The following is a 24,380-nucleotide window of genomic DNA, read 5'->3' as shown; positions in this document are numbered from 1 at the left end:
AGGGAAGATTGGCTGTGGAAGAGATAAAGAAAACTTCCCAATGAACAGAAGATACCTGCCCCACCTCTAACAGATGGCAATAGAATACACACTCCAGCTAAAACTTTCAGCCTCTGACAATAAATTGGGCAGGGCAAAGTTAAAGAAGAGCAAAGGATTGTCTGTGAAAGGCACCCTGGAGGGAGAAGCTGAGCTTGGGGGGAAGAGAAGCAGCTCTGGCTCACCAAGAGTGAGAGGCAGGGCTGGGAAAGGCTGGAGAGTGGCAGCAGGGCTGGAAATCTCATCCCTGGAGGTTCTGAGAGGCTGCAGAGTGGCAGCAGGGCTGGAAATCTCATCCCTGGAGGTTCTGAGAGCCTGGAGAGTGGCAGCAGGGCTGGAAATCTCATCCCTGAGGGTTCTGAGAGGCTGCAGAGTGGCAGCAGGGCTGGAAATCTCATCCTGGAGGTTCTGAGAGGCTGCAGAGTGGCAGCAGGGCTGGAAATCTCATCCCTGGAGGTTGGGAGAAGCTGGAGAGTAGCGGCAGGGCTGGAAATCTCATCCCTGAGGGTTCTGAGAGGCTGCAGAGTGGCAGCAGGGCTGGAAATCTCATCCCTGGAGGTTGGGAGAGGCTGCAGAGTGGCAGCAGGGCTGGAAATCTCATCCCTGGAGGTTCTGAGAGGCTGGAGAGTGGCAGCAGGGTTGGAAATCTCATCCCTGGAGGTTGGGAGAAGCTGGAGAGTGGCGGCAGGGCTGGAAATCTCATCCCTGAGGGTTCTGAGAGGCTGCAGAGTGGCAGCAGGGCTGGAAATCTCATCCCTGGAGGTTGGGAGAAGCTGGAGAGTGGCGGCAGGGCTGGAAATCTCATCCCTGGAGGTTGGGAGAAGCTGGAGAGTGGCGGCAGGGCTGGAAATCTCATCCCTGAGGGTTCTGAGAGGCTGGAGAGTGGCAGCAGGGCTGGAAATCTCATCCTGGAGGTTCTGAGAGGCTGGAGAGTGGCAGCAGGGCTAGAAATCTCATCCTGGAGGTTCTGAGAGGCTGCAGAGTGGCAGCAGGGCTGGAAATCTCATCTCTGAGGGTTCTGAGCGGCTGGAGAGTGGTGGCAGGGCTGGAATCTCATCCTGGAGGTTCTGAGAGGCTGGAGAGTGGCAGCAGGGCTGGAAATCTCATCCCTGAGGGTTCTGAGAGGCTGGAGAGTGGTGGCAGGGCTGGAAATCTCATCCCATGTAAATATGCTCGTGTTAAAATGCCTGCTGGGATGGGATAACACCCAAGGAACACGGGATAAGGACACCTGAACAGATCTGCCAACCATCAGCACTCACCCTCTGTGAGGGTCAGTGTGGACCAAGCCCAAAACTGGAGGTGATAAAAAGGGACTAAAACCACAACCCAAAAATACACATGGTCTAAGAAGGCAGAGCTGAGGAGGAGCCATGCTGAACAATTCTGAGAACATGTAAACTAGTTTGGTGGAAAGTTTACTATGCATAAGGGTCTATGAATATGCAAAGAGCTGATGTAATGAAAAGGTGTTTAAGGGGCATCCCCGAAGATAAGAGTGCTCTTGGCTGCTGCCGTAATAACCTTTGCTCTGTGGTCCTTATCTCCTACTGTCCTTTATTAAACCTTTTACATTTTCACGGGAGAGTGAACGTGTTTTTCCCATTCCCCCTTCCGTGCTGCCAGCTGCCTCGGAGGAAGGGGGAATGAGGAGGAGGAGGATGGTGCTGAGGTGGAGAAGCCACTTTGGGAAGGGCTTTTCTTGGAAAAAAGCTCCGTGCTGTGTGCCAGGGGGCGGGCTCCAAAAATAAGCGAGCCTGGCAATGCGGTGTGCTCACAGTCAGCTGCTCACACGGGGTTATTCCATCCCCAGGCTCCCTTCCCATGGGATCAGCCCTGTGAAATGCACCAATCACTTGTTTTAAATTTTTAAAAGTTTAATAGTAATAAAATGGTTATAAAAATAGAGCAATAAGAATTTAGACAGTGTTAGGACAATAATGGACAACAAAAAGTAAAGAATTCTTCTTGAAAGCATGGCTCGCTAACAAAGGATTAACCCTTAAAAGCAGCAGCCTGTTGCATATTCATATATCTCATACATGATGCATAAATTCTTTTCAAACAAAAGGTGTTCTCTGGTTATTCTCAACTTCTTCTCCTTAATCCTGGTGGCTCCTTAAGGACAGAGAGGAGGTGGAAGGATGTTTGTCTTTTCTGACAAGGAGGCAGTAGCTCTTTGGGTGTCTTGTTGCTGTTATCTGTGCAAAGAATTTCTTGATTGTCTCATCCTTTTTTTGAGCTAGTTTAAAAAAATATAATAAATAATAATAATATAAATAATAATAATAAATAAAAATAAAAAAATAATAATAGTTCTTATTATAACATTATGTTATAACCTAAAACTATCTCTACCACACTACTTAAAAAGGATTAATACAGTACTACAAAATAACTTCTCCAACATAACACATGTAGTATTCAATTTAATATTTGCCAAGAGCCAATCATTTAATCTGAAGTTTCAGAGCCCTTTGCCACCGCTGGGGTAACTGGGAGAGCCGCAGGTGGCTGGGCTGGAGCAGCACTGGCTGCCTGGCTCCGGCTGAATTCCCAGCTCAGCTTCCAGGGCCTTGGTGGGACAGGCACACCCGGCTTGGCTGGGAAGCTGGGCTGGAGAGGAGACGGGCGGTGTCCCGCAGCAGGGACACTCACAGGAGCCTGGCCTTTGGGGTGTGGCTGTGTGTCTGTGTGTGTCTGTGTGTCTGTGTGTCCCTGTGCAGCCCAGCAGCAGGATGTGCCTCTGGGGCACTGGCATGCGGTGTGGGACAGGGCAGGGCAGTGTGTCCGTGTGTCTGTGTGTCCCTGTGTCCATGTGTCCCTGTGTCCGTGTGCCCATGTGTCTGTGTGTCTGTGTGTTCCTGTGTCCATGTGTTGTGTCTGTGTCCGTGTGTCTGTGTGCAGCAGGATGTGCCTCTGGGACAGTGGGGTGCAGTGGGAATCAGGACAGGGCAGTGTGTCCGTGTGTCTGTGTGTCTGTATGTCCATGTGCAGCAGGATGTGCCTCTGGGGCAGTGGGATGCAGGGTAGGGCAGTGTGTCAGTGTGTCCTTATGTCCGTGTCCCTGTGTCTGTGTGTCCATGTGTCCGTGTGTCCCTGTATCCCTGTGTCCATGTGTCCCTGTGTCCGTGTGTCCATGTGTCCGTGTGTCCCTGTATCCCTGTGTCCATGTGTCCCTGTGTCCGTGTGTACATGTGTCCCTGTGTCCCTGTATCCCTGGGTCCATGTGTCCCTGTGTCCCTGTATCCCTGTGTCCATGTGTCCCTGTGTCCGTGTGTCCGTGCACAGCAGGATATGCCTCTGGGGCAGCATGTCCGTGTGTCCCTGTGTCTGTGTGTGCCCAGCAGGATGTGCCTCCGGGATCCCTCGTGGCACACGGAGCGCTCTGCCAGGCCCTGTGTGATGCTGGTGGCACCTCCCAGGCAGGAGCCAGGAGCAGATCTCCAGAGGATCTTGGGATGCACGTCAGCCCCTGGGATCACAGAATCCCACAGTGGGGTGAGAGGGACCTTAACCCCATCCTGCCCAGGCAGGGCCACCTCCTGCTGTCCCAGCCCGGTCCAGCCTGGCCTTGGCACTGCCAGGGAAGCCACAGCTGCTCCGGGCAGCCCTGCTCTAGGACTTGGCCACCTTCTGGTAACTCTCAGGTAAATAAAAGTGTAGGGTGAGGCCTCCAGGTGTGTGCCCCTCTGCTGTGCCCACAGACAGGAACAGCCCCACACGCTGCTCACAGTGTGCCCCTCTGCTGTGCCCACAGACAGGAACAGCCCCACACGCTGCTCACAGTGTGCCCCTCTGCTGTGCCCACAGACAGGAACAGCCCCACACGCTGCTCACAGTGTGCCCCTCTGCTGTGCCCCCAGACAGGAACAGCCCCACACGCTGCTCACAGTGTGCCCCTCTGCTGTGCCCACAGACAGGAACAGCCCCACACGCTGCTCACAGTGTGCCCCTCTGCTGTGCCCACAGACAGGAACAGCCCCACACGCTGCTCACAGTGTGCCCCTCTGCTGTGCCCACAGACAGGAACAGCCCCACACGCTGCTCACAGTGTGCCCCTCTGCTGTGCCCACAGACAGGAACAGCCCCACACGCTGCTCACAGTGTGCCCCTCTGCTGTGCCCACAGACGGGGAGCAGCCTGGGCCCTTCGTCCTTACCCTGTACCAGGTGGCACTGGCTGCTCTGGGCATGGCAGGTCCCTCACTGGTGGCACTTTTGAGCTTCCACGTGCCTGGGCCGTGGTGTCCCCGCTTCCCTGGGGACGTGGTGCCCCCGTGGGCACTGCCAGCTGTTTGTCCTGCCTGGCTGCCCCTGCTCTGTGGCAAAAAGGAGTTTGTTTGTTGTAGCACCGTGGGCTTTGTAGTTTATTGAAGAAAAGACCTCAAGGAAAGCTTTTGGAGATAACAGCTCTTTTTTTCCCCCAAACCCTGAAGGGATGAAAGCCACGCTGGAAGCATCTTTGCTGGGCAAAAAGAAAAGCCTGGTGGCTTTTCTCTGCTAACAAAATACCTGGCTGATATTTACAGATAGCTGGGCTGCTCTGAGCTGAATTCATTTCCTGGGAGATCAAAACGCTGCACGTGCTTTGGGACTGGAGCAGGAACCTCTGGCTCCTTCCTGCTGTTCTGGGAATTTCAGGTTTGCCAGGTGAATGCTCCTGCTGCCTTCGAGCCTGGCTGCAGGGGCTGAGTGGGACACTGTGAAGCTGCCTCTGGGGCAGAGCACCGCGGGGTGATGCTCTTGGGGGAGAAGGTCTCATATTTCTTCAGTCTGGGGGGGAAATCTGTGGGAAATGGATTTGTAGAGAATTCTCCAAGCTCACACAGTGTGCATCTGTGTGCAAACGTTGAGATAAGAAAGGCTGACTTAGAAATGCCATGGAATAGGACAGACATTGCTGAGAGAGAAATGGAACCAGAAACAAGTTTCAAAGGATGCCTTGCAAGTAAGACTGGATACTTTGGAGAAATAGAGCTATGAAAGATGCATTTTAGATGATTGGCTTTAAGGCATGTACAGCACGGTGTGACAAAAGCTGATAGGCCAAGAAACACTTATTGTAATTAGGAAATAGTGGGTTTCTGATTGTGATGGTGTGAATTATAACATCTGCATTGTCTCACCCTTCACATGAGACTGAAAATGGAATAAAATGTTTTAAAACACCTCTCAGTTGCACCATCTCTGGGTCAGAAAAGGGTTAAATCTGACAAAAATCCACTTTTTTGCCTTCTCCCTGCTGTCCTTGCTGGATGTGCGGTGCTGGTGGCAGCAGAGCTGGCGGGGGGTGGGAGGACGTGGGGAGGAAGCAGGAGGAAAGGAGAAGGGAAAAATCCTCATTTTCCATGTCTGGGGGAGGGGAAGGAGCACAGCTGGCTCCTCATGCCTTCATTCCTGCCAGGAATAGAGGAGCTTTTCATCCTGCAGGCTGTGGCAAAACCTCTGAGAGCGGGGCACAGCGGCGTGGGCTCACATTGCTGAGAGAGAGATGGAACCAAAAACTGAAAACAACTTTGGAAACGACCAGATAGTCTGGAGATTTCAAACTGTGAAAGATGCATTGTAGCAGGACCACGTGGGGTAAAAATATAGATTATTGGAGTTAAATACACGTTAAAATATAGGTAAAAATACAGGTGATTGGAGTTAAAATATAGGCAAAAATAGAGGTGATTGGGAGTTAAATATACATAAAAATATAGGTTAAAATAGAGGTGATTTGAGTTAAATATATGTAAAAATATAGGTTAAAATATAGGTGATTGATGTTAAAATATAGGTAAAAATATAGGTGATTTGAGTTAAATATATGTAAAAATATAGGTTAAAATATAGATGATTGGTGTTAAAATATAGGTAAAAACAGAGGTGATTTGAGTTAAATATACATAAAAATATAGGTTAAAATATAGGTGATTGGTGGTAAAATATAGGTAAAAGCATAGGTGATTGGTGTTAAAATATAGGTAAAAATATAGGTAAAAATAGAGGTGATTTGAGTTAAATATATGTCAAAAATATAGGTCAAAATATAGGTGATTGGTGGTAAAATACAGGTAAAATATAAGTAAAAATCTAGGTGATTGGTGTTAGGAGTATTAGCAACATTGTGTGGAAAGCTGGCAGGCTGAAAAACATTTAGAAGGGGTTTTAACCAGGAAATGGGCTGGCTCCTGATAGCATGGTGCTGAGTTTGACATATTTCATGTCTCACCCTTCTGCGAGACTGAGAATGGAATAAAATGAAAAGTTTTTAATTTTAACAGTTGCCCCATCTGTGAAAGCTGGGATTAATCTGAGAGCACCGGATGGGCTGGAAGCTCCTTCCCAAGGCAAACCCTCCTGGGATTCCACGATCCTGGCAGGTTTTTGGGATGGAAGGGGGGATTTACCCTCCAAGCCCTGCCTTGTAGTGCGGGGAAATGATGCCTCAGCTTCAGCTTTTATATGCTCACATTCTGTGCTGCTTCAGTGGGTCTGGGGTTCCTGTTAGGGGATGGTGAGCTCTGTTCACAGAGCAGGGAGACAAAACAATTCCTGCTCCAGCTGGGGACCAAGGACAGAGGATCCAGATCTCAGCCCCAAGAGCACAAACAACGCGGGCTGGAGAGAGAAAAACAAGCAGGATGGGACTTCATAATCTAAAGCTGTTAACTGGACAATTAACTCCAATATGCAAATGGAGCAGAACTCATAAAAGTGAGACACCTCATGACCAATTTTCCATTTTGTGACCATTTTGGTTCACCTGAGTGCAGCCCTGCCTGGGCTCTTGTGCTGCCCAAGGTGGCTCCATTGAGGAAATCCTTTTAATAAATCCCTGCTTTATTCTTGAGCTCAGTCTAGTCTCGGTTCTAGCTCAGCCTTCCCAAGGCATCACTGGATCAGTCCTGAGCGTGTTGGGAGGAAATTTGGGAATGATCCTCCCGGCCACCACACCTTTGATTCCCACATCCCAGCTGCTGGAAAGCATCTGGGGTGCTGATAATGGGAATTATCAGCATTTCCCATTTGCATTTCCATGCTGGTAACGGGAATTATCACCAGCAGGAACAGCCCTGATCCCCAGAGCTGCCCCTGGCAGTGTCCCCTCCTGCCCCTCACTGAATCCTGGCTGAACACAGAATGAACCTTGCAAATTTTTGGGGTCATTATTATGCACGTTTTTGGGTCATTATTATGCACGTTTCTCCTCCCCATACACCTGGTCTACTGCAGGGCTTGAGGAAGGAAAATAAGCCAGAAAGAATAATTTGGGATGGAGACAACCCTAGCTGAAATTCCCTCCTGGAAGCCTTTTCATTGTTAATTATGAGCAGCACTGATTTGAATTCTGAGCGTGTTTTGGTGTTAAAAACCTGCTTTTGTTTCCAACCTTCTTCGTTTTTCCCTGTTTTTTTTTTTTTTTTTTAATTTTCTGGTGTTTCTGATTAACACTCAGAAATCTCCAGGCCCTCAGAGCTCCCTTTGTGCCCCCAGGAGCAGAACAGCAGAGAAATCAAAGCTGTGGTGCTGCCTTTGCCACCTGGGCTGGTGGCAGAAGGGACAAAATCAGGACTCTGGGAAGGTGGGAAGCCCTGCCCTGGGCACTGCTGCCAGCTGATGTCTTTTTGGGAGGATTGATGTCTTTTTTGGGGGGGATTGATGTCTTTTTTTGGGGGATGTCTTTTTGGGGGGGATTGATGTCTTGTTGGGAGGATTGATGTCTTTTTTGGGGGGGTTGCTGTCTTTTTTGGGGGGATTGATGTCTTTTTTGGGGGGTTAATGTATTTTTTTAGGGGATTGATGCCTTTTTTGGGGGGTTGATGTATTTTTTTAGGGGATTGATGCTTTTTTGGGGGGGATTGATGTCTTTTTTGGGGGGTTGATGTCTTTTTGGGGGGTTGATGTCTTTTTGGGGGGATTGATGCCTTTTTTGGGGGGATTGATGTCTTTTTTGTGGATTCCACCTGTGCTTTTGGGGTGCTGAGGTTTGCTGTGCCTGCTGTGTGCCAGGCTGATCCCCAGCAGGAGGAGGGGAAGGAGGGAATTCTGCCTCACCTGCAGAGCTGCCTCCAGCATCAGCAGGACCTGGAACTGCTGGAAAGAATCCAGAGGAAACCCTGGAGATGCTCCAAGGGTGGAGCCCCTCTGCTCTGGAGCCAGCCTGGCACAGCTGGGGGTGCTCACCTGAAGAGGAGAAGCTCCAGGGAGATTTTGGGACCCCTTGCAGGGCCTGAAGGGGCTCCAGGAGAGCTGGAGAGGAAATGGGGACAAGGGATGGAGGGACAGCACACAGGGAGTGGCTCCCACTGCCAGAGGACAGGGATGGATGGGATATTGGGAGGGTGGAATTCCCTGTGTTCCATCCCTCCGTTTCAAAAACTTTTATTCCACTTTCAATTTCATAAAAAAGTGATACAGATGTTATAAGTCACACCATCACCATCAAAACCCAGCTATTTCCTCATCACAAAACACAAATAAATGTTTCTTAACCTGTCTGCTTTTACCACACCATACTATAAATGCCTTAAAAACAATCATCTAAAACTACCCCTCATAAACCCTCCTACATCCTTCATAATTCCATTTCCCTAAAGCATCTAATCTTATTTTTTATAAAACTATCCTTTAAAACTTGCTTTCTAACTCCACTTCTCTTCCAACAGCACCCATCCTATTCCATAATATTTCTAAATCAACATTTCTTATCTCAGAGTTTACATAAAGGCAAAATCCTCCCTCGCCTGCCAGGGAAAAAAAAATAAACAAAAAAAAAAAAAAAAAAAAAAAAAAAAAAAAACAAAAAAGCAAAAAAAAAAAAAAAAAACCAAACATGGAGTGGTTTAAATATAGCAGGTCTGGGGTTATTTTAACTCACCTTTCCATTTTCAGCTCTCCAGCTCCGGGTGTTGCAGCTTTCCCCTGTAATCAAAAGGGTGAGGAGCTTCCTGTGCCCTGCAGCCAGGAAAGGCCCAAACCACCCTGCTGGGGGTCTCCTTCCAGTGCCACGGCTCCCAAAAAAATTTTGGGGTTTCCCCGGTGTAGTGGGTTTGGTTCGCTAATCTGATTTGAAAAAATCAAAAGCTGATTTTTTGATTTTTCAAATCTGAGGTAAAATTTGAAAATTTGAGATTTTTCCTCAAAAAATTTTTATATTTTCCTCAAAAAAAAATTGATTTTTTTTTGAGATTTCTCCGAACAAATTTGAGATTTCTTTTTTTTTTTTTTTGAGATTTTTAACCTCAAATGGAACTCTAATTTGATGTTAATTTAGGTTAATTCCCTAAATTCCTCCCATATCAAACTATGACAGCCAGGGTCCCCAGCAGCAGCACGGGGTGGGGAAATCATTAACCAGGATTTTCCTGGGAAGCAGCCTGGGCTCCACCTGGCAAATTCCAGCTGCCTTTTGTCCTGCCCACAGGAGATGGCTCAGCCTTCCTGCCTGGTTCCCTGCACCTCACCCTGAATCTTAGATCTCCAAAATCCCAAATTTGAGATCTTCAAAATCCCAAATTTGAGATCTTCAAAATCCCATATTTGAGATCTTCAAAATCCCAAATTTGAGATCTCCAAAATCCCTGTTTCTGTGTACCACATCCTGATTTTGAGCTCTCCAAAATCCCAAATCTGAGATCTCCAAAATCCCAAATTTGAGATCTCCAAAATCCCTGGTTCCCTGCACCTCATCCCAAATCTGAGGTCTCCAAAATCCCAAATTTGAGATTTCCAAAATCCTGAATCTGAGGTCTCTAAAATCCCTGGTTCCCTGCACCTCATCCTGATTTTGAGATCTCCAAAACCCCAAATCTGAGATGTCCAAAATTCCAAATCTGAGATCTCCAAAATCCCTGGTTCCCTGCACCTCATCCTCATTTTGAGATCTCCAAAATTCCAAATCTGAGATCTCCAAAATCCCTGGTTCTGTGCACCCCAGTCCCCTGGAGCTTCATGTCCCACCTTTGAGGGCTTCACCTGGCCCCATGCACGCCGTTTCCCCAGCTCTGTGCACCCCAAAATTCCCTGCCTCTGTGTACCCCAATCCTCTGCATTGCTGTGTCCTGGTCCCCTGGCTCCCTGCACCCCAAATCCCTGGCTCGGGGTGTACCCAGTGCCCTGGCTCCCTGCACCCCAAATCCCTGGCTCGGGGTGTACCCAGTGCCCTGGCTCCCTGCACCCCAAATCCCTGGCTCCCTGCACCCCAAATCCCTGGCTCGGGGTGTACGCAGTGCCCTGGCTCCCTGCACCCCAAATCCCAGGCTCAGGGTGTACGCAGTGCCCTGGCTCCTTGCACCCCAAATCCCAGGCTCAGGGTGTACCCAGTGCCCTGGCTCAGTGCACCCCAAATCCCTGACTCCCTGCACCCCAAATCCCAGGCTCCCTGCACCCCAAATCCCAGGCTCAGGGTGTACCCAGTGCCCTGGCTCAGTGCACCCCAATGCCCTCAGGGTACCCCAATCCCCCAGCTCTGTGACCCCCAATGCCTGTACCCCAACCCTCAGTCTCCCGACACCCCCCAATCCCTCTGGCCTGGTGCTCCCCAACACCCACAGCTCTGTACACCCCAATCCCCCAACCCCAGGCTCCCCAATCCCCCAGCCCTGTACACCCCAATCCCTCACTCTCCCCAGTCCCCCAATCCCCTCGCTCCCCAGTCCCCAGCTCACTCTCCCCAGTCCCCAATTCCCAGACTCCCCAGTCCCCTGACTGACCTCTCCCGCTCCAGGCTCCCCAGTCCCCTCGCCCCCTCTCCCATTCCCGGCTCCTCAATCCCCTTGCTCCCTGTCCCATTCCCGGCTCCCCAGTCCCCTCGCTCCCATTCCCGGCTCCCCAATCCCCTCTCCCAATCCCTAATCCCCAATCCTTCTGCCCAGTCCCCTCACTCCCATTCCCGGCTCCCCAATCCCCTCACTCCCATTCCCGGCTCCCCAATCCCCTCGCTCCCAATCCCGGCTCCCCAATCCCCTTGCCCCCTCTCCCAGCTCCCCAGTCCCCTCGCTCCCAATCCCGGCTCCCCAGTCCCCATTCCAGGCTCCCAAATCCCCTCGCTCCCTGTCCCATTCCCGGCTCCCCAGTCCCCTTGCTCCCATTCCCGGCTCCCCAATCCCCTCTCCCAATCCCGGCTCCCCAATCCCCATTCCCGGCTCCCCAATCTCCTCGCTCCCTGTCCCATTCCCGGCTCCCCAATCCCCTCTCCCAATCCCGGCTCCCCAATCCCCATTCCCGGCTCCCCAATCTCCTCGCTCCCTGTCCCATTCCCGGCTCCCCAATCCCCTCGCTCCCAATCCCGGCTCCCCAATCCCCATTCCAGGCTCCCCAGTCCCCTCGCTCCCATTCCCGGCTCCCCAATCCCCTCGCTCCCAATCCCGGCTCCCCAATCCCCTCGCTCCCATTCCCGGCTCCCCAATCCCCTCGCTCCCATTCCCGGCTCCCCAATCCCCTCGCTCCCGGTCCCTCTCCAGGCTCCTCCCGCGCCGTTCCCGGCAGGAAGCGGCCGCAGCCAATCGTGCCGGGGCCGCCGCCCGCCGCCCGCGCTGCCTCCGCCGCGGGCCCGGTGAGTGCCGGGGCGGCCCGGGGGGCTCGTGGGGCGCGGGTCCGGTCGGGGTCCGGCCGGAGCGGGGCGGCTCCAGCCGCGGGGGAGCTGCGGGGCCGCCCCGCTCCGCTGCCCCTCCCGCGGGCCGCGGCTCGGCGCCGGGCGGGGTTCCGGGGCGGACGGGGGGAGAAAGGGAGCGAGGGAAGGAGCGAGGAATGAATGGGGCTCCCCCTGGGCGGGGCGGGCGGGGCCGCGGGGTTCGGGGAGCCCCGCGGGGGTTGGGGGGCTGCGGGGGTCCCCCCGGCCCGGTGCGGGGGTGGGTGCAGGGAGGGTGGCACCCCGGGATGCTTGGAAATCCCACTGGAAGCGCCCTCTTGGTATCCGGGGCTGAACGCGCCCCGCGGTCCCGGGAGGAAGGGCTGGTTCCCCTTTTCCCCGCCGAGACAACGGAGAACCCGCCCAGCCTTCCTCCGGGCCACGGGGGCATCCCCAATCCCCCTCCCTTCCTCCCGGCAAGGATCAAACGGAGTCCTCGTCCCTTCCTCCTTCCCGGTATTGCACCCCAAATCCTCATCCCTTCCTTCTGTCAAGTACTGGACCCCAAATCCTTGTCCCTTCCTCCTCCCAATATCACCCCAAATCCCTTCCTCTTCCCAGTATCGTCCTAAATCCTCATCCCTTCCTTCTGCAAAGTATTGCACCCCAAGTCGTCATCCCTTTTTCCTGCCGATATCACCCCAAATCCCTTCCTCCTGCCAATATCACCCCAAATCCCTTCCTCCTGCCGGTATCACCCCGAATCCTCATCCCTTTTTCCTGCCAGGTGTCACCCTGAATCCTCGTCCCTTTTTCCTGCCAGTATCACCCTGAATCCTCGTCCCTTTTTCCTGCCAGGTGTCACCCTGAATCCTCGTCCCTTCCTAACCCCAAACCCCACACCCCGAAGCCCCAGTGGGATTTGGGGGCTGTGTCCCGTCTTTGCACACCCCATCCCCACAGAGTCCCACGTGAGGCATTGCTGCTGCACGCCCACAACTTGAGCGCGACCTAAAAATAGTCCTGAGCAGAGCCTGGCTCTTGGCTCGAGGAGAGGGGCAGAGGGGGGGCCGACCCAGGCACCCCAATAATTTAAAAAAATTTTACTTAGTTGACTACTTGTAAAATAATCTTTCTTTAGTTCACTTAGGGAGAGAAGTCTTTCTTGTTGATGTTGTGGAGACTTTTTTCGTGGGGAAGGAAAAGAGATCTCTCGTGGCTCTTTTACAAATAGCAGCTGCCCGGCGAGATTTGTTATCCTGAAGCCCCTCTTATTTTCTACAAGCCTTCCCACAGTTTGTTTAGGGGCTATGTTCACTTATGGGGTATTGTTTTAAAGGTCAAAGTTCTCATTATCTGTCTCTAAAATCATCTTCATCTCTGGGAACAAAGATCTTTATATTTTTCTTCCTGGGGGCGCAGGGTCTCATCATGCTTTTCTTTTCCCCTGTTTAAACTTTTCACGGGATCACAGCTACTTTAACATCTGTTTACTTTAGTGTGGAGGCCTTTGCTCAATATTCATTTGAACCCTTCATCTCCACATAGTTTCGCGTATTTTAGGGAAAAAGAGTCTTTTTCTCCGTGGCTTACAAGAGGATTTCAGCCCTAAGATCAAGGCATCTCCTCCTCCCTCCCATCTGGGACTTCTCGATGTCTTCATGCTGTTCCTTTGCATGTTTACATCCCGTTCCTTTCTCTCACTCGGGGGAGGATTGAGGCACTGAAAGGGTTAATTAACATCATGCCTGGGCTTTGCAAATCCTGACCCGGCTGGGGCTGGGATGGAGCTGGGCTGGGAGGCGAGGGCTTCTCCCTGGAAGGCCCCAGAGGTGTTCCCTTGGCACCTCGGGGATCATAAAAAAACAGGGGGAAAAAACCCTCAGTTTCATCTTGTGCCTCAGTTTCCCCTTGTGCCTCAGTTTTCTCCATACCCTCTGCCCCACTTTTTCCCTCATGCCTCAGTTTCCCCTTGTGCCTCTGTTTAAACCCTGTGCCTCAGTTTCCCCATTCCCTGTGCCTCAATTTCCCTCTATACCTCAGTTTCCCCCATACCTGTTTCCCCTTGTGCCTCAGTTTCTCCCATTCCCTGTGCCTCAGTTTCCCCCATTCCCTGTGCCTCAATTTCCCCTTGTGCCTCAGTTTCCCCCGTGGGAGCTGAGCTGAGCCGCCCTTTGGCGCTGCCATTTTCCCAGTTAAAGGGGATTTAGGGAATGAGGCTGAAATTGTTCCCGCTGCACCCCAGGAAAGCCGTGCTGTGACCCCACAGGGTGACAGTGCCATGACCCCATAGATGTAGCAGTGCCATGACCCCACAGGGTGACAGTGCCATGACCCCATAGATGTGGCAGTGCCGTGACCCCATAGATGTGGCAGTGCCGTGACCCCACAGGGTGGCAGTGCCATGACCCCATAGATGTGGCAGTGCCGTGACCCCACAGGGTGGCAGTGCCATGACCCCATAGATGTGGCAGTGCCATGACCCCATAGATGTGGCAGTGACCCCATAGATGTGGCAGTGCCATGACCCCACAGGGTGGCAGTGCCGTGACCCCATAGATGTGGCAGTGACCCCATAGATGTGGCAGTGCCGTAACCCACAGGGGTGGCAGTGGCAGTACCAGGGGCTCCGGGCAGGGACCCTGGCATGGGATGGGACAGAGGGGACAGGGAGGGGTCAGGGACAGGACACAGCGGGACCCTGGCATGGGATGGGACAGAGGGGACAGGGAGGGGACACAGCGGGACCCGGGGATGGGCTGGCACACGGAGGGGACACAGCGGGTCCCGGGGATGGGCTGGCATGGCCCGGGGAGGGGACACAGCGGGACCCGGGGATGGGCTGGCATGGCCCGGGGAGGGGACACAGCGGGTCCCGGGGATGGGCTGGCATGGCCCGGGGAGGGGACAGGGAGGGACCGCGGTGGCGCCGCTGCCCGGAGCGCGTTCCATGCGCGGGTCACGCGGGCTCCGGGGGAGTCCAGCGGCGCCGGGCGCTCCGCCCTCCCCCTCCCCGCGGCCCGCTCCGCGTTAATCCCTTCTCCCGGCGTCCATCCCGGAGCTGCTCCCGCCTCCCCGCGGGCAGGGATGAGCCCCGGAGCTGCCGGCAGCCCGCAGCCCTGTCCCTTGGAGCTGCTCCCGCTGGGCTGGCAGCTGAATCCCGGCCCCTGGGAGCTCCTCTTGGAGCACGGGGCTGGAGCGGGCCGGGAATGCAGGGAACAGCTGGGGAAGGGAAGGGAAGGGAAGGGAAGGGAAAGGGAAGGGAAGGGAAGGGAAGGGAAGGGAAGGGAAGGGAAGGGAAGGGAAGGGAAGGGAAGGGAAGGGAAGGGAAGGGAAGGGAAGGGAAGGGAAGGGAAGGGAAGGGAAGGGGCTCACGTGGTTTCTCTGAGGCACGACCACCACTTCCAGAGCTGCCGCTGGCTCTGCCGGTGCCAGGAATGCAGCGATCCCTCGGGTTGTTCCAGGCTGGAGCTGAGCCCCTTCCCCGGGGTGTCTGATGGGGGTGGTGCTCCCTGCGAATGGCTGCCCTGGGATCCCCAGGATCCCTGGGAATGGCTGCCCTGGGGTCCCCGGGAATGGCTGGTGTGGGATCCCCAGGATCCCTGGGAGTGACTGTCATGGGATCTCTGGGATCCCCAGGAATGGCTGCCATGGGATCCCTAGAAATGGCTGTTGTGGGATCCCTGGGAACGGCTGGTGTGGGATCCCTGGGAATGGCTGGTGTGGGGATCCCTGGGAATGGCTGCCAAGGGATCCTTGGGAATGTCTGCCATGGGATCCCTGGGAATGCTGTGGGATCCCTGGGAATGTCTGGTGTGGGATTCCCGGCCTGGTTCCCTTCCCTCGCTCCGTGTCCCTCCTTCACAGCGTTTTCCTTGTGTTTTCCCCCCAGCTCAGGCTTCCCAGAGAGGATCCTCCCACCAGGATTCCCGCTCCTGCTCCCTCATCCCGATTTTTCCCGTGCCAAGGATGCCCTTCCCTCTGCTCATCCTGGCGCTGGGCCTGGCAGGTGAGTGGGGCCGGTGGCACCGCCCCGCAGGAGATGTCCCCGGTGCCACCCGCGTCCCGGCAGAGCCGTGCCCCAAGGTGGCATCTCCCGCCGGGCGTTTCTCCTGGATTGGTGCTCCGTGGGGTGACAGCCTCGGGTGGCACCTCCTGGCAGGGGACACTGCCAGCTCCTAGCAGGGGACATCTCCTTCCCCGCCGCGGGATCACTCAGTCCTGGTGTTTATTGTATTCCAAGGAGCCGAGGTGCTCGGGATGTGCCCGGAGCCGGGCCGGCTGTGAGCCCGGTGCCCCCTCCCTGCCCAGCTGCGGCCTGGCACGGCTCCTGCCCACCCTCCTCATCCTCCCAGCACGGGCTCTTCCCCAAAATTCCCTGTGCCATCCCTGCCCTCATCACCTTGTGGGATGTATTGGCCATGGGAAGGGGCTGGAATCATGTCAGGGCACTGGGATGAGCTGGAATCATGCCAGGGCACTGGGATGAGCTGGAGTCTTTGCATGGCACTGGCATGAGCTGGAATCGTGCCATAGCACTGGGATGGGGCTGGAATTGTGCCAGGGCACTGGGATGGGGCTGGAATCTCTGCATGGCACTGGGATGAGCTGGAATTGTGCCATGGCACTGGGATAAACTGGAATCATTCCATAGCACTGGGATGGGGCTGGAATCGTGCCATGGCACTGGGATGAGCTGGAATCATTCCATAGCACTGGGATGAGCTGAAATCCTGCCAAGGCACTGGGATGGAGCTGGAATCGTGCCAGGGCACTGGAATGAGCTGGAATCATGCTGTGCCACCCCAGTTGGCACCGTGCTGGAGCACTGGTGCCACCTAGCGCTGCCAGCCTGGCCAGGGCTGGCTCGTGGGGACTGTGTCCCCACTGCTGCCACCCACCATCCTGTCCCTGTGGGGACAATCTGGGCTCCGTGTCCCAGAGCAGGATTTGGTGCCCATGGCTGCTCCTGGCAGTTCCTGGCAGCCAGAGGTGCCCCAGTTTGGTGCTGGATGTGGCACTGTCCCCCTTCCATCAGGGTGGCATGGCTGGGGACAGTCCTGAGATGCCACCTGCCCACATGTCCCTCCCATGTGTCCCTTCCATGAGCATCCCTCGGTTTTCTTGGATGTTATCCAGGTTTGGGTGCTCCTGGCAGCTGAAGGTGCCTCTGGTTTGTCTGGGATTGTCCCCCTTCCATGAGGGTGGCACGGCTGGGGATAGTCCTGACATGCCACCCATGCATCCCTCCCATGGGCATTGCTTGGGTGTTATCCACGTTTGGGTGCCCGTGACTGCTCCTGGCAGCTGAAGGTGCCCCAGTTTGGTGCTGGATGTGAGACTGTCCCCCTTCCAGCAGGGTGGCACGGCCGGTGACAATCCTGAGACGCCACCTGCCCACGTGTCCCTCCCACAGGCAGGAGGGAGGGATTTTCTAGATTTTCTCGGACACCATCCAGGTGGGGAATCCAGCAGTGCTCCTGCAGGTGTCACAGCGTGTCCCCGTGCCATCCCGCAGGCGCCATGGAGATCCAGGTGCCGGAGGAGCCCGTGGTGGCCCTGTTTGGCCACGACGCCACCCTGCTCTGCTCCTTCTCACCCGAGGCCAACTTCAGCGTGGCCGAGCTGAGCCTCATCTGGCAGCTGACGGACACCAAGCGCCTGGTGCACGGCTTCTCCGGGGGCCGCGACCGCCTGCAGGACCAGGGCCAGGGCTACGCCAACCGCACCGCGCTCTTCTACGACCAGCTGGCCCAGGGCAACGTGTCCCTGCTGCTGCGGCGCGTGCGCATCTCCGACGAGGGCAGCTTCACCTGCTTCGTGCGCGTGCGCGACTACGACAGCGCCGCCGTCACGCTGCAGGTGGCAGGTGAGCGCCCCGAGGAGCAGGGTGGGTGCTCCGTGACACCGGGCACCGACGGCTGTGCCTCCCCAAAATATTCCCTGGGCAGCGCCATCTGCTGAGGCTCCCGGCTGCGGGGCCACCTCAGCCAGTCGGGATCTTCAGCTGAGGATGGGTTTAGCCCCATCCCGATCCTGGCTGGCCCAGCTCCCCATCCCAATCCCCACTCCGGTCCCCCCTTGTCCCCAAAATATTCCCTGGGCAGCGTGATCCATGCCCTGCTGAGGCTCCTGGTTGTAGGGCCACCTCGGCCAGCAGTGACCCTCAGCTGAGGATGGGTTTAGCCCCATCCCAGACATGGCTGGCCCCGCTCCTGATCCCAGTCCCCACTCCAGTCCCCTTTTGTCCCCTGCTGCACCTCCCCAAAATATTCCCTGGGGAGTGACAGAGAGGGGCCACCTGGGCCAGCAGTGACCCTCAGCTGAGGATGGGTTTAGCTCCATCCCAGTCCTGACTGGCCCTGCTCCTGATCCCAATCCTTGCTCCTGTCCCCCCTGTCCCCCGCAGCACCTCCCCAAAATATTCCCTGGGGAGTGACAGAGAGGGGCCACCTGGGCCAGCAGTGACCCTCAGCTGAGGATGGGTTTAGCCCCATCTTAGGGCTGGCTGGCCCCGCTCTTGATCCTAATCCTCGCTCCTGTCCCCCCTGTCCCCCGCAGCTCCCTACTCCAAGCCCAGCGTGCACCTGGAGCCCAGCAAGGACCTGAAGCCGGGCGACGTGGCCGTGGTGACGTGCCACGCGTCCCGCGGCTACCCCGAGGCCAGCGTGCTGTGGCAGGACAGCCGGGGTGCCAACCTGACGGCCAACGTCACCACGTGGCAGGTGGCCAACGAGGAGGGGCTCTTTGAGGTGCGCAGCGTCCTGCGCGTGCTGGTGGAGCCCAGCGTCACCTACTCGTGCCTGGTGCTCAACGCCGTGCTGCGCCAGCACGGCCACGCCTCTGTCACCATCACGGGTGAGCCCGGGGCCGGGGACGTGGCACTGCCACCCAGAGCCAGCCAGGAGGGCTGGGGGAGATGGCACTGGCACCTAGAGCCATCTGGGAGGGCTGGGGGAGGTGGCACTGCCACCCAAAGCCAGCCAGGAGAGGCTGGGTGAGGTTGCACTGGCACCCAAAGCCAGCCAGGAGAGGCTGGGTGAGGTTGCACTGGCACCCAGAGCCAGCCAGGAGGGCTGGGGGAGATGGCACTGGCACCTAGAGCCATCTGGGAGGGCTGGGGGAGGTGGCACTGCCACCCAAAGCCAGCCAGGAGAGGCTGGGGGAGGTTGCACTGCCACCCAGAGCCAGCCAGGAGGGGCTGGGTGAGGTGGCACTGGCACCCAGAGCCAGCCAGGAGGGGCTGGGTGAGGTGGCACTGGCACCCAGAGCCAGCCAGGAGAGGCTGGGGGAGGTGGCTGTGGTGGCACCCAGGAGGAGTGGAAGAGGTGGCTGTGGTGGCTCTAGCACCCAAAGCCACCCAGTTGGGGCTGGGGGAGGTGACCCTGGTGGCACTGCCACTCAAAGCCAGCCAGGAGGCACTGGGGGAGGTGACTGTGGTGGTACCCAGAGCCAGCCAGGAGGGCTGGGGGAGGTGACCATGGTGTCACCCTGGAGGGCTGGGGGAGGTGACCATGGTGTCACCCCGGAGGGCTGGGGGAGGTGACCATGGTGTCACCCCGGAGGGCTGGGGGAGGTGACCATGGCACCCAGAGCCAGCCAGAGGGTGGGTGTTGGGAAGGGGCTCCTGGCAGGGCTGGCATTCCCAGAGCAGCCGCGGCTGTCCCTGGATGGATCCCTGGCAGTGCCCCTGGACACTGGGGCTTGGCCTGGGACCCTCCCGGGGAGGTGGCACTGCCCGTGGCAGGGGTGGCACCGGGTGGCCTTTGGGTGCTCCATGGAGACATTCCCCTGCATGGCAGTTCCTGGGGGCTGGGTCATGGTCCAGACTGGATGTGGGGTCACCCTGGGTGTGGGGTCACCCTGGGTATGGGGTCACCCTGGATCACCCTGGATGTGGGATCACCCTGGATCATCCTTGGATGTGGGGTCACCCTGGATCACCCTGGGTGTGGGGTCACCCTGGATCATCCTTGGATGTGGGGTCACCCTGGATCACCCTGGGTGTGGGGTCATCCTGGATGTGGGGTCACCTTCAGTGTTGGATCATCCTGGCTGTGGGATCCCCTTAGATGTGGGATCACCTTGAATCATCCTGGATGTGGGGTCATCCTCAATGTTGGATCACCCAGGGTTTTGGGGCATCCTGCGTATTGGATCACCCTGCATGTGGGGTCACCCCAGATGTAGGATCTCCCCAGATGTGGGATCACCCCAGATGTGGGCTCACCCCAGATGTGGGATCTCCCCAGATGTGGGGTCACCCCTGGCATTGCCGGGTGCTGATCCAGGCCCTTTTCCGTCCCTCCCCGCAAGGCCAGCCCCTGGCATTCCCGGCGGTGGCCCTGTGGGTGACAGTGGCCCTGGCCGTGTGCGTGGTGGCCCTGCTGGGCGTGCTGGCCTTCGTGTGCCACCAGAAGATCCGGGAGAGCTGCCGGGAGGACGAGGAGCGCGCAGGTAAATCCCGGGAAGGGGCTGGGTGGCACCGCTGGCACCAGTGGGACACCGGGGTGTGGCACTGCCACGCGTGTCCCCTTCTCCCACGGCCGCGACATCTCCGGCGCCTCCGGGATCCTTTCCCACGTCCCTCTCCCATTTTGGGCCATATCCCACATTTCTATGGGGTGGTGTTTGACCAGAGGGAGATTTGTTCCCAAAAAAGCTCCCAGAACGCCTCTGCCACCCTCAGGAATGACCTTTTTTCCATGGAATTTGCTCCCAGTTTCCCTCAGGAATTCCCTTTTTTTCCATGGATTTTTTCCATGGATTTTGCTCCCAGTTTCTCTTGGAAATGACCTCTTTTCCATGGATTTTTTCCATGGATTTTGCTCCCAGTTTGTCTTGGAAATGACCTTTTTTCCATGTTTTTTTTTCCCATGGAATTTGCTCCCAGTTTCCCTCAGGAATGACCATTTTCTGTGGATTTTTTCCCTGGAATTTGCTCCCAGTTTCCCCCAGGAATTCCCTTTTTTTCCATGGATTTTTCCATGGATTTTGCTCCCAGTTTCTCTCGGGAATGTCCTTTTTTCCATGGATTTTTTTTCCCTGGATTTTGCTCCCAGTTTCTATTGGGAATGACCTTTTTTCCCATGGAATTTGCTCCCAGTTTCCCCCAGGAATTCCTTTTTTTTCCATGGATTTTTCCATGGATTTTGCTCCCAGTTTCTCTTAGGAATGTCCTTTTTTCCATGGATTTTTTCCATGGATTTTGCTCCCAGTTTCTATTGGGAATGACCTTTTTTCTATGGATTTTGCTCCCAGTTTCCCTCAGGAATTCCCTTTTTCCCATGGATTTTTTTTTCCATGGATTTTGCTCCCAGTTTCTCTCGGGAATGTCCTTTTTTCCATGGATTTTGCTCCCAGTTTCCCTCAGGAATTCCCTTTTTCCCATGGATTTTTTTTCCCCGGATTTTGCTCCCAGTTTCTATTGGGAATGACCTTTTTTCCCATGGAATTTGCTCCCAATTTCCCCCAGGAATTCCCTTTTTTTCCATGGATTTTTCCATGGATTTTGCTCCCAGTTTCTCTTAGGAATGTCCTTTTTCCCATGGGTTTTTTCCCATGGATTTTGCTCCCAGTTTCCCCTGGAAATTCCCTTTTTTAATGGATTTTTTTCCATGGATTTTGCTCCCAGTTTCCCTTGGGAATGGCCTTTTTTCCATGTTTTTTTCCCTGGATTTTGCTCCCAGGAACAGCAGCAGGGGGTGGGAACCTCCTGGGATCCTGGTGGGCGCTGGAGGGAGGGAAGAGCCTCCCAACTTGGGGTATCCCAAATTTTGGGGGATCCAGGGATCCCTCTCCAGGTGGTTTTTAGCTGTGCTAAACCCACGGCTGTCCCTCGCAGCTGTGGCTCTTTCCGCTGGGATTTTCGGGAATGTGCCACCCTGGAAAGGCCAGGATGCTCCAAGGGGCACCCCCAGAATCCCAGGAATGGGGTTCCCACCTCGGGATCCTTGTTTTCCAGGGCCAGAGGAGCGGGATGAGGAGGGGGAGGAGCCCAAGACAGGTGGGTGCCCCATCCTGGTTTGGGGTGGCGCTCCGGGTGCTCAGCCCCTTCCCTATTCCCGATTTTCCAACAGCCCTGATCCCGGATAAAACCTCCCCATTCCTTAATACACCTCCACATTCCTCAATAAAATCTCCAAATTCCCAAGTAGAATCTCCAAATTCCTGAATAAAACCTCCAAATTCCCAAATAAAACCTCCCAATTCCTTAATAAAATGACAGAATTTTGTAATAAACCTCCTCATTCCTTAATAAACCTCCACATTCCTCAATAAAATCTCCAAATTCCCAAGTAGAATCTCCAAATTCCTGAATAAAACCTCCAAATTCCCAAATAAAACCTCCCAATTCCTTAATAAAATGACAGAATTTTGTAATAAACCTCCTCATTCCTTAATAAACCTCCACATTCCTCAATAAAATCTCCAAATTCCCAAGTAGAATCTCCAAATTCCTGAATAAAACCTCCAAATTCCCAAATAAAACCTCCCAATTCCTTAATAAAATGACAGAATTTTGTAATAAACCTCCTCATTCCTTAATAAACCTCCACATTCCTCAATAAAATCTCCAAATTCCCAAATAGAATCTCCAAATTCCTGAATAAAACCTCCAAATTCCCAAATAAAACCTCCCAATTCCTTAACAAAATGACAGAGTTCTGTAATAAACCTCCCCATTCCTTAATAAAATGACAGAATTCCTTAATAAACCTCTGCATTCCATAATAAAATCTCCCAATTCCCAAATAAAACCTCCCCATTCCTTGATAAAACCTCCCAATTCCCAAATAAAACTTCCAAATTCCTTAATAAATCTCCAAATTCCTTAATAAAATGACAGAATTCCATAATAAAACTTCCCAATTCCTTAATAAAATGTCAGAATTCCCAAATAAAACCTCCCAATTCCATAATTTTCCAGCATCCAGCAGCTCCACGATGTTCCTAGGGATTCCCTTTATCCACTGGCACAAGACCAAACCCTTGGAATTCTGCAGGGAAATTGGAAATAGGGGTCGCTTTTGGGGTTTATCCCCCCAAAAAAGGGATTTTGGAGCCGTTTCCTTTGGGAATGGGATGGGATTGACCACGGGATGTTTTCCCTTTTCTCAGCTCTGCAGCTGCTGGAAAACACGGAGAGCAGAGAGGGTGAGTGGATGTTTCTGGCAAATCCGGGATAATTCCCCTTTTCTCCCAAAAATCCACGCAGGAAATGTTCATCGGGTTTTGGGGGGGATTTTTCCCTTCCTATTTTCATCTTCCCACAGGTTTTCCATCAGTTTTTCCCAGATTATGGTTTTCCATTTCCTGTTTTCCCAGTTTTTCCAGTTTTTCCCCCATTTTTTTCCCGGGTTTTCCCGGGTTTTCCCAGTTTCGCCCGACATCCAGCAGCTCTTGCATCCCTCATCCCTTTTTTTCCCAGTTGCTCTGGGATGGGGAAAAGCCTCCCCACACCCAACCCTGGAAGGAATTCGGGGTTTTTTTTGGGGTTTCCATGGGTTTTCTGGGATGATGGGAATTGCTGGTGTTGGAAAAGAATCCAGAGTTTTCCCAGCCTGGAAGAGGATCCAGAGTTTCCCAAGCGTGGAAAAGGATCTGGAGTTTCCCAGGCCTGGAAAAGGATCCAGAGATTTCCAAGTGTGGAAAAGGATCTGGAGTTTCCCAGGCCCAGAAAAGGATCCAGAGATTTCCAAGTGTGGAAAAGGATCCAGGGATTTCCCAACCTGGAAAAAGATCCAGAGTTTTCCAAGCTGCGGCCCAAAAAATCCATTAATCCATTAATTTATTAATTTATCAACTTATCAGTTTATCAATTTGATAAATCATTGATATGTATCATTGATGCATAATCAATGTACCAATTTATTAATCAATTCATTAATTCATTGATTTATCAATTTATTAAATAATTCATCCACTAATTCATTAATTTATTGATTAATTGATTTACCCATTTGTTATTTATTAATCCATGAATCCATTAATCTATTGCTTTATCGATCCCATCCCGGGAGTTCCCTTTCCTGTGCTGATGTTTTCCCTTCCTCCCGCCCAGGTCGGGAGCAGGAGATCGATTGACGGCAGCGGGGCCCGGAGCCCGGCCCCGCCCGCGTGTCCCCAGCGAGCGGCGACACCCCCGGGGCGGTGGCACCTCCGGGGCGGTGACACCCCTGGGGCGGTGGCACCTCTAGGCTGGTGACACCCCCGGGGCGGTGACATCCCCGGGGCGGTGACACCCCCGGGGCAGTGACACCCCTGGGGCGGTGACACCCCCGGGGCGGTGACACCCCCGGGGGCCATGACACCTCCAGGCCGGTGACACCTCTGGGGTGGTGACACCTCCAGGCCAGTGACACCTCTGGGGTGGTGACATCTCCAGTCCGGTGACACCCCCAGGGTGCTGACACCTCCAGGCTGGTGACACCCCCGGGGCAGTGACACCCCAGGGTGCCCCAGAGGGAGGACCCGGTTCTGCCGCCACCCCCATCCCATTCCCGTTCCCCACTCCTGTCCTTCCCAGGAAAGCTGGGCTGAGGATCTGCCGGTGTCCCCGTGTCCCTGTGTCCATCCTGGCGTGGACGTTCCCCGTTCCCTGCCCCAGGGCTGCCCCGGGCTCCTTTCCCTGCCCTTGCTGAGCCCAGAGGCTTGGGAATGCCGGCCGGAGCGCGGGGGGCTCCGGGAGCCCCTTCCCCACGCTCCTTTTCCCGTTCCAGGAGTCCCTCCGGGCTCCTCCTGGCCTTAAACGCTGGATCCCGGCGGGGTTTGTCCCACCA

The 24,380-nt window shown here is 54.6% G+C and overlaps 1 protein-coding gene across 2 annotated transcripts; it reads left to right on the top strand.

Moving 5' to 3' along the window:
• Positions 1 to 11,794: 11,794 nt before the first annotated feature.
• On the top strand, positions 11,795 to 23,776 carry CD276 (CD276 molecule). 2 transcript variants are annotated; one of them, XR_008439075.1, is made up of 8 exons: positions 11,795 to 12,114; positions 15,491 to 15,607; positions 17,117 to 17,467; positions 18,160 to 18,456; positions 19,920 to 20,055; positions 21,563 to 21,604; positions 22,720 to 22,755; positions 23,663 to 23,712. XR_008439075.1 is itself a non-coding variant. In XM_053988731.1 (8 exons), exons 1-8 carry the CDS (start codon positions 11,907 to 11,909, stop codon positions 23,683 to 23,685), a joined length of 1,215 nt encoding a protein of 404 aa, XP_053844706.1. In that variant the 5' UTR covers positions 11,795 to 11,906; the 3' UTR covers positions 23,686 to 23,776. The 2 variants fall into 2 exon arrangements, 1 of the variants encoding a protein (XP_053844706.1); XM_053988731.1 differs by having other exon boundaries at positions 19,915 to 20,055; positions 23,663 to 23,776.
• Positions 23,777 to 24,380: the final 604 nt, after the last annotated feature.

This window comes from Vidua macroura, chromosome 12 (assembly GCF_024509145.1).
Source record: "Vidua macroura isolate BioBank_ID:100142 chromosome 12, ASM2450914v1, whole genome shotgun sequence".
Classification (NCBI taxonomy): domain Eukaryota; kingdom Metazoa; phylum Chordata; class Aves; order Passeriformes; family Viduidae; genus Vidua; species Vidua macroura.
Note: the sequence above shows the minus strand (reverse complement) of the source record. Positions and strands in the feature narration are given on the sequence as shown.

Coding starts and splice junctions, on each gene's coding strand:
- CD276 (XM_053988731.1), top strand. CDS start 11,907: ATGCTTGGAAATCCCACTGGAAGCGCCCTCTTGGTATCCGGGGCTGAA. Junction 18,457..19,914: donor CGCCTCTGTCACCATCACGG/GTGAGCCCGGGG, acceptor CCTCCCCGCAAG/GCCAGCCCCTGGCATTCCCG. Junction 21,605..22,719: donor GGGGGAGGAGCCCAAGACAG/GTGGGTGCCCCA, acceptor CCCTTTTCTCAG/CTCTGCAGCTGCTGGAAAAC.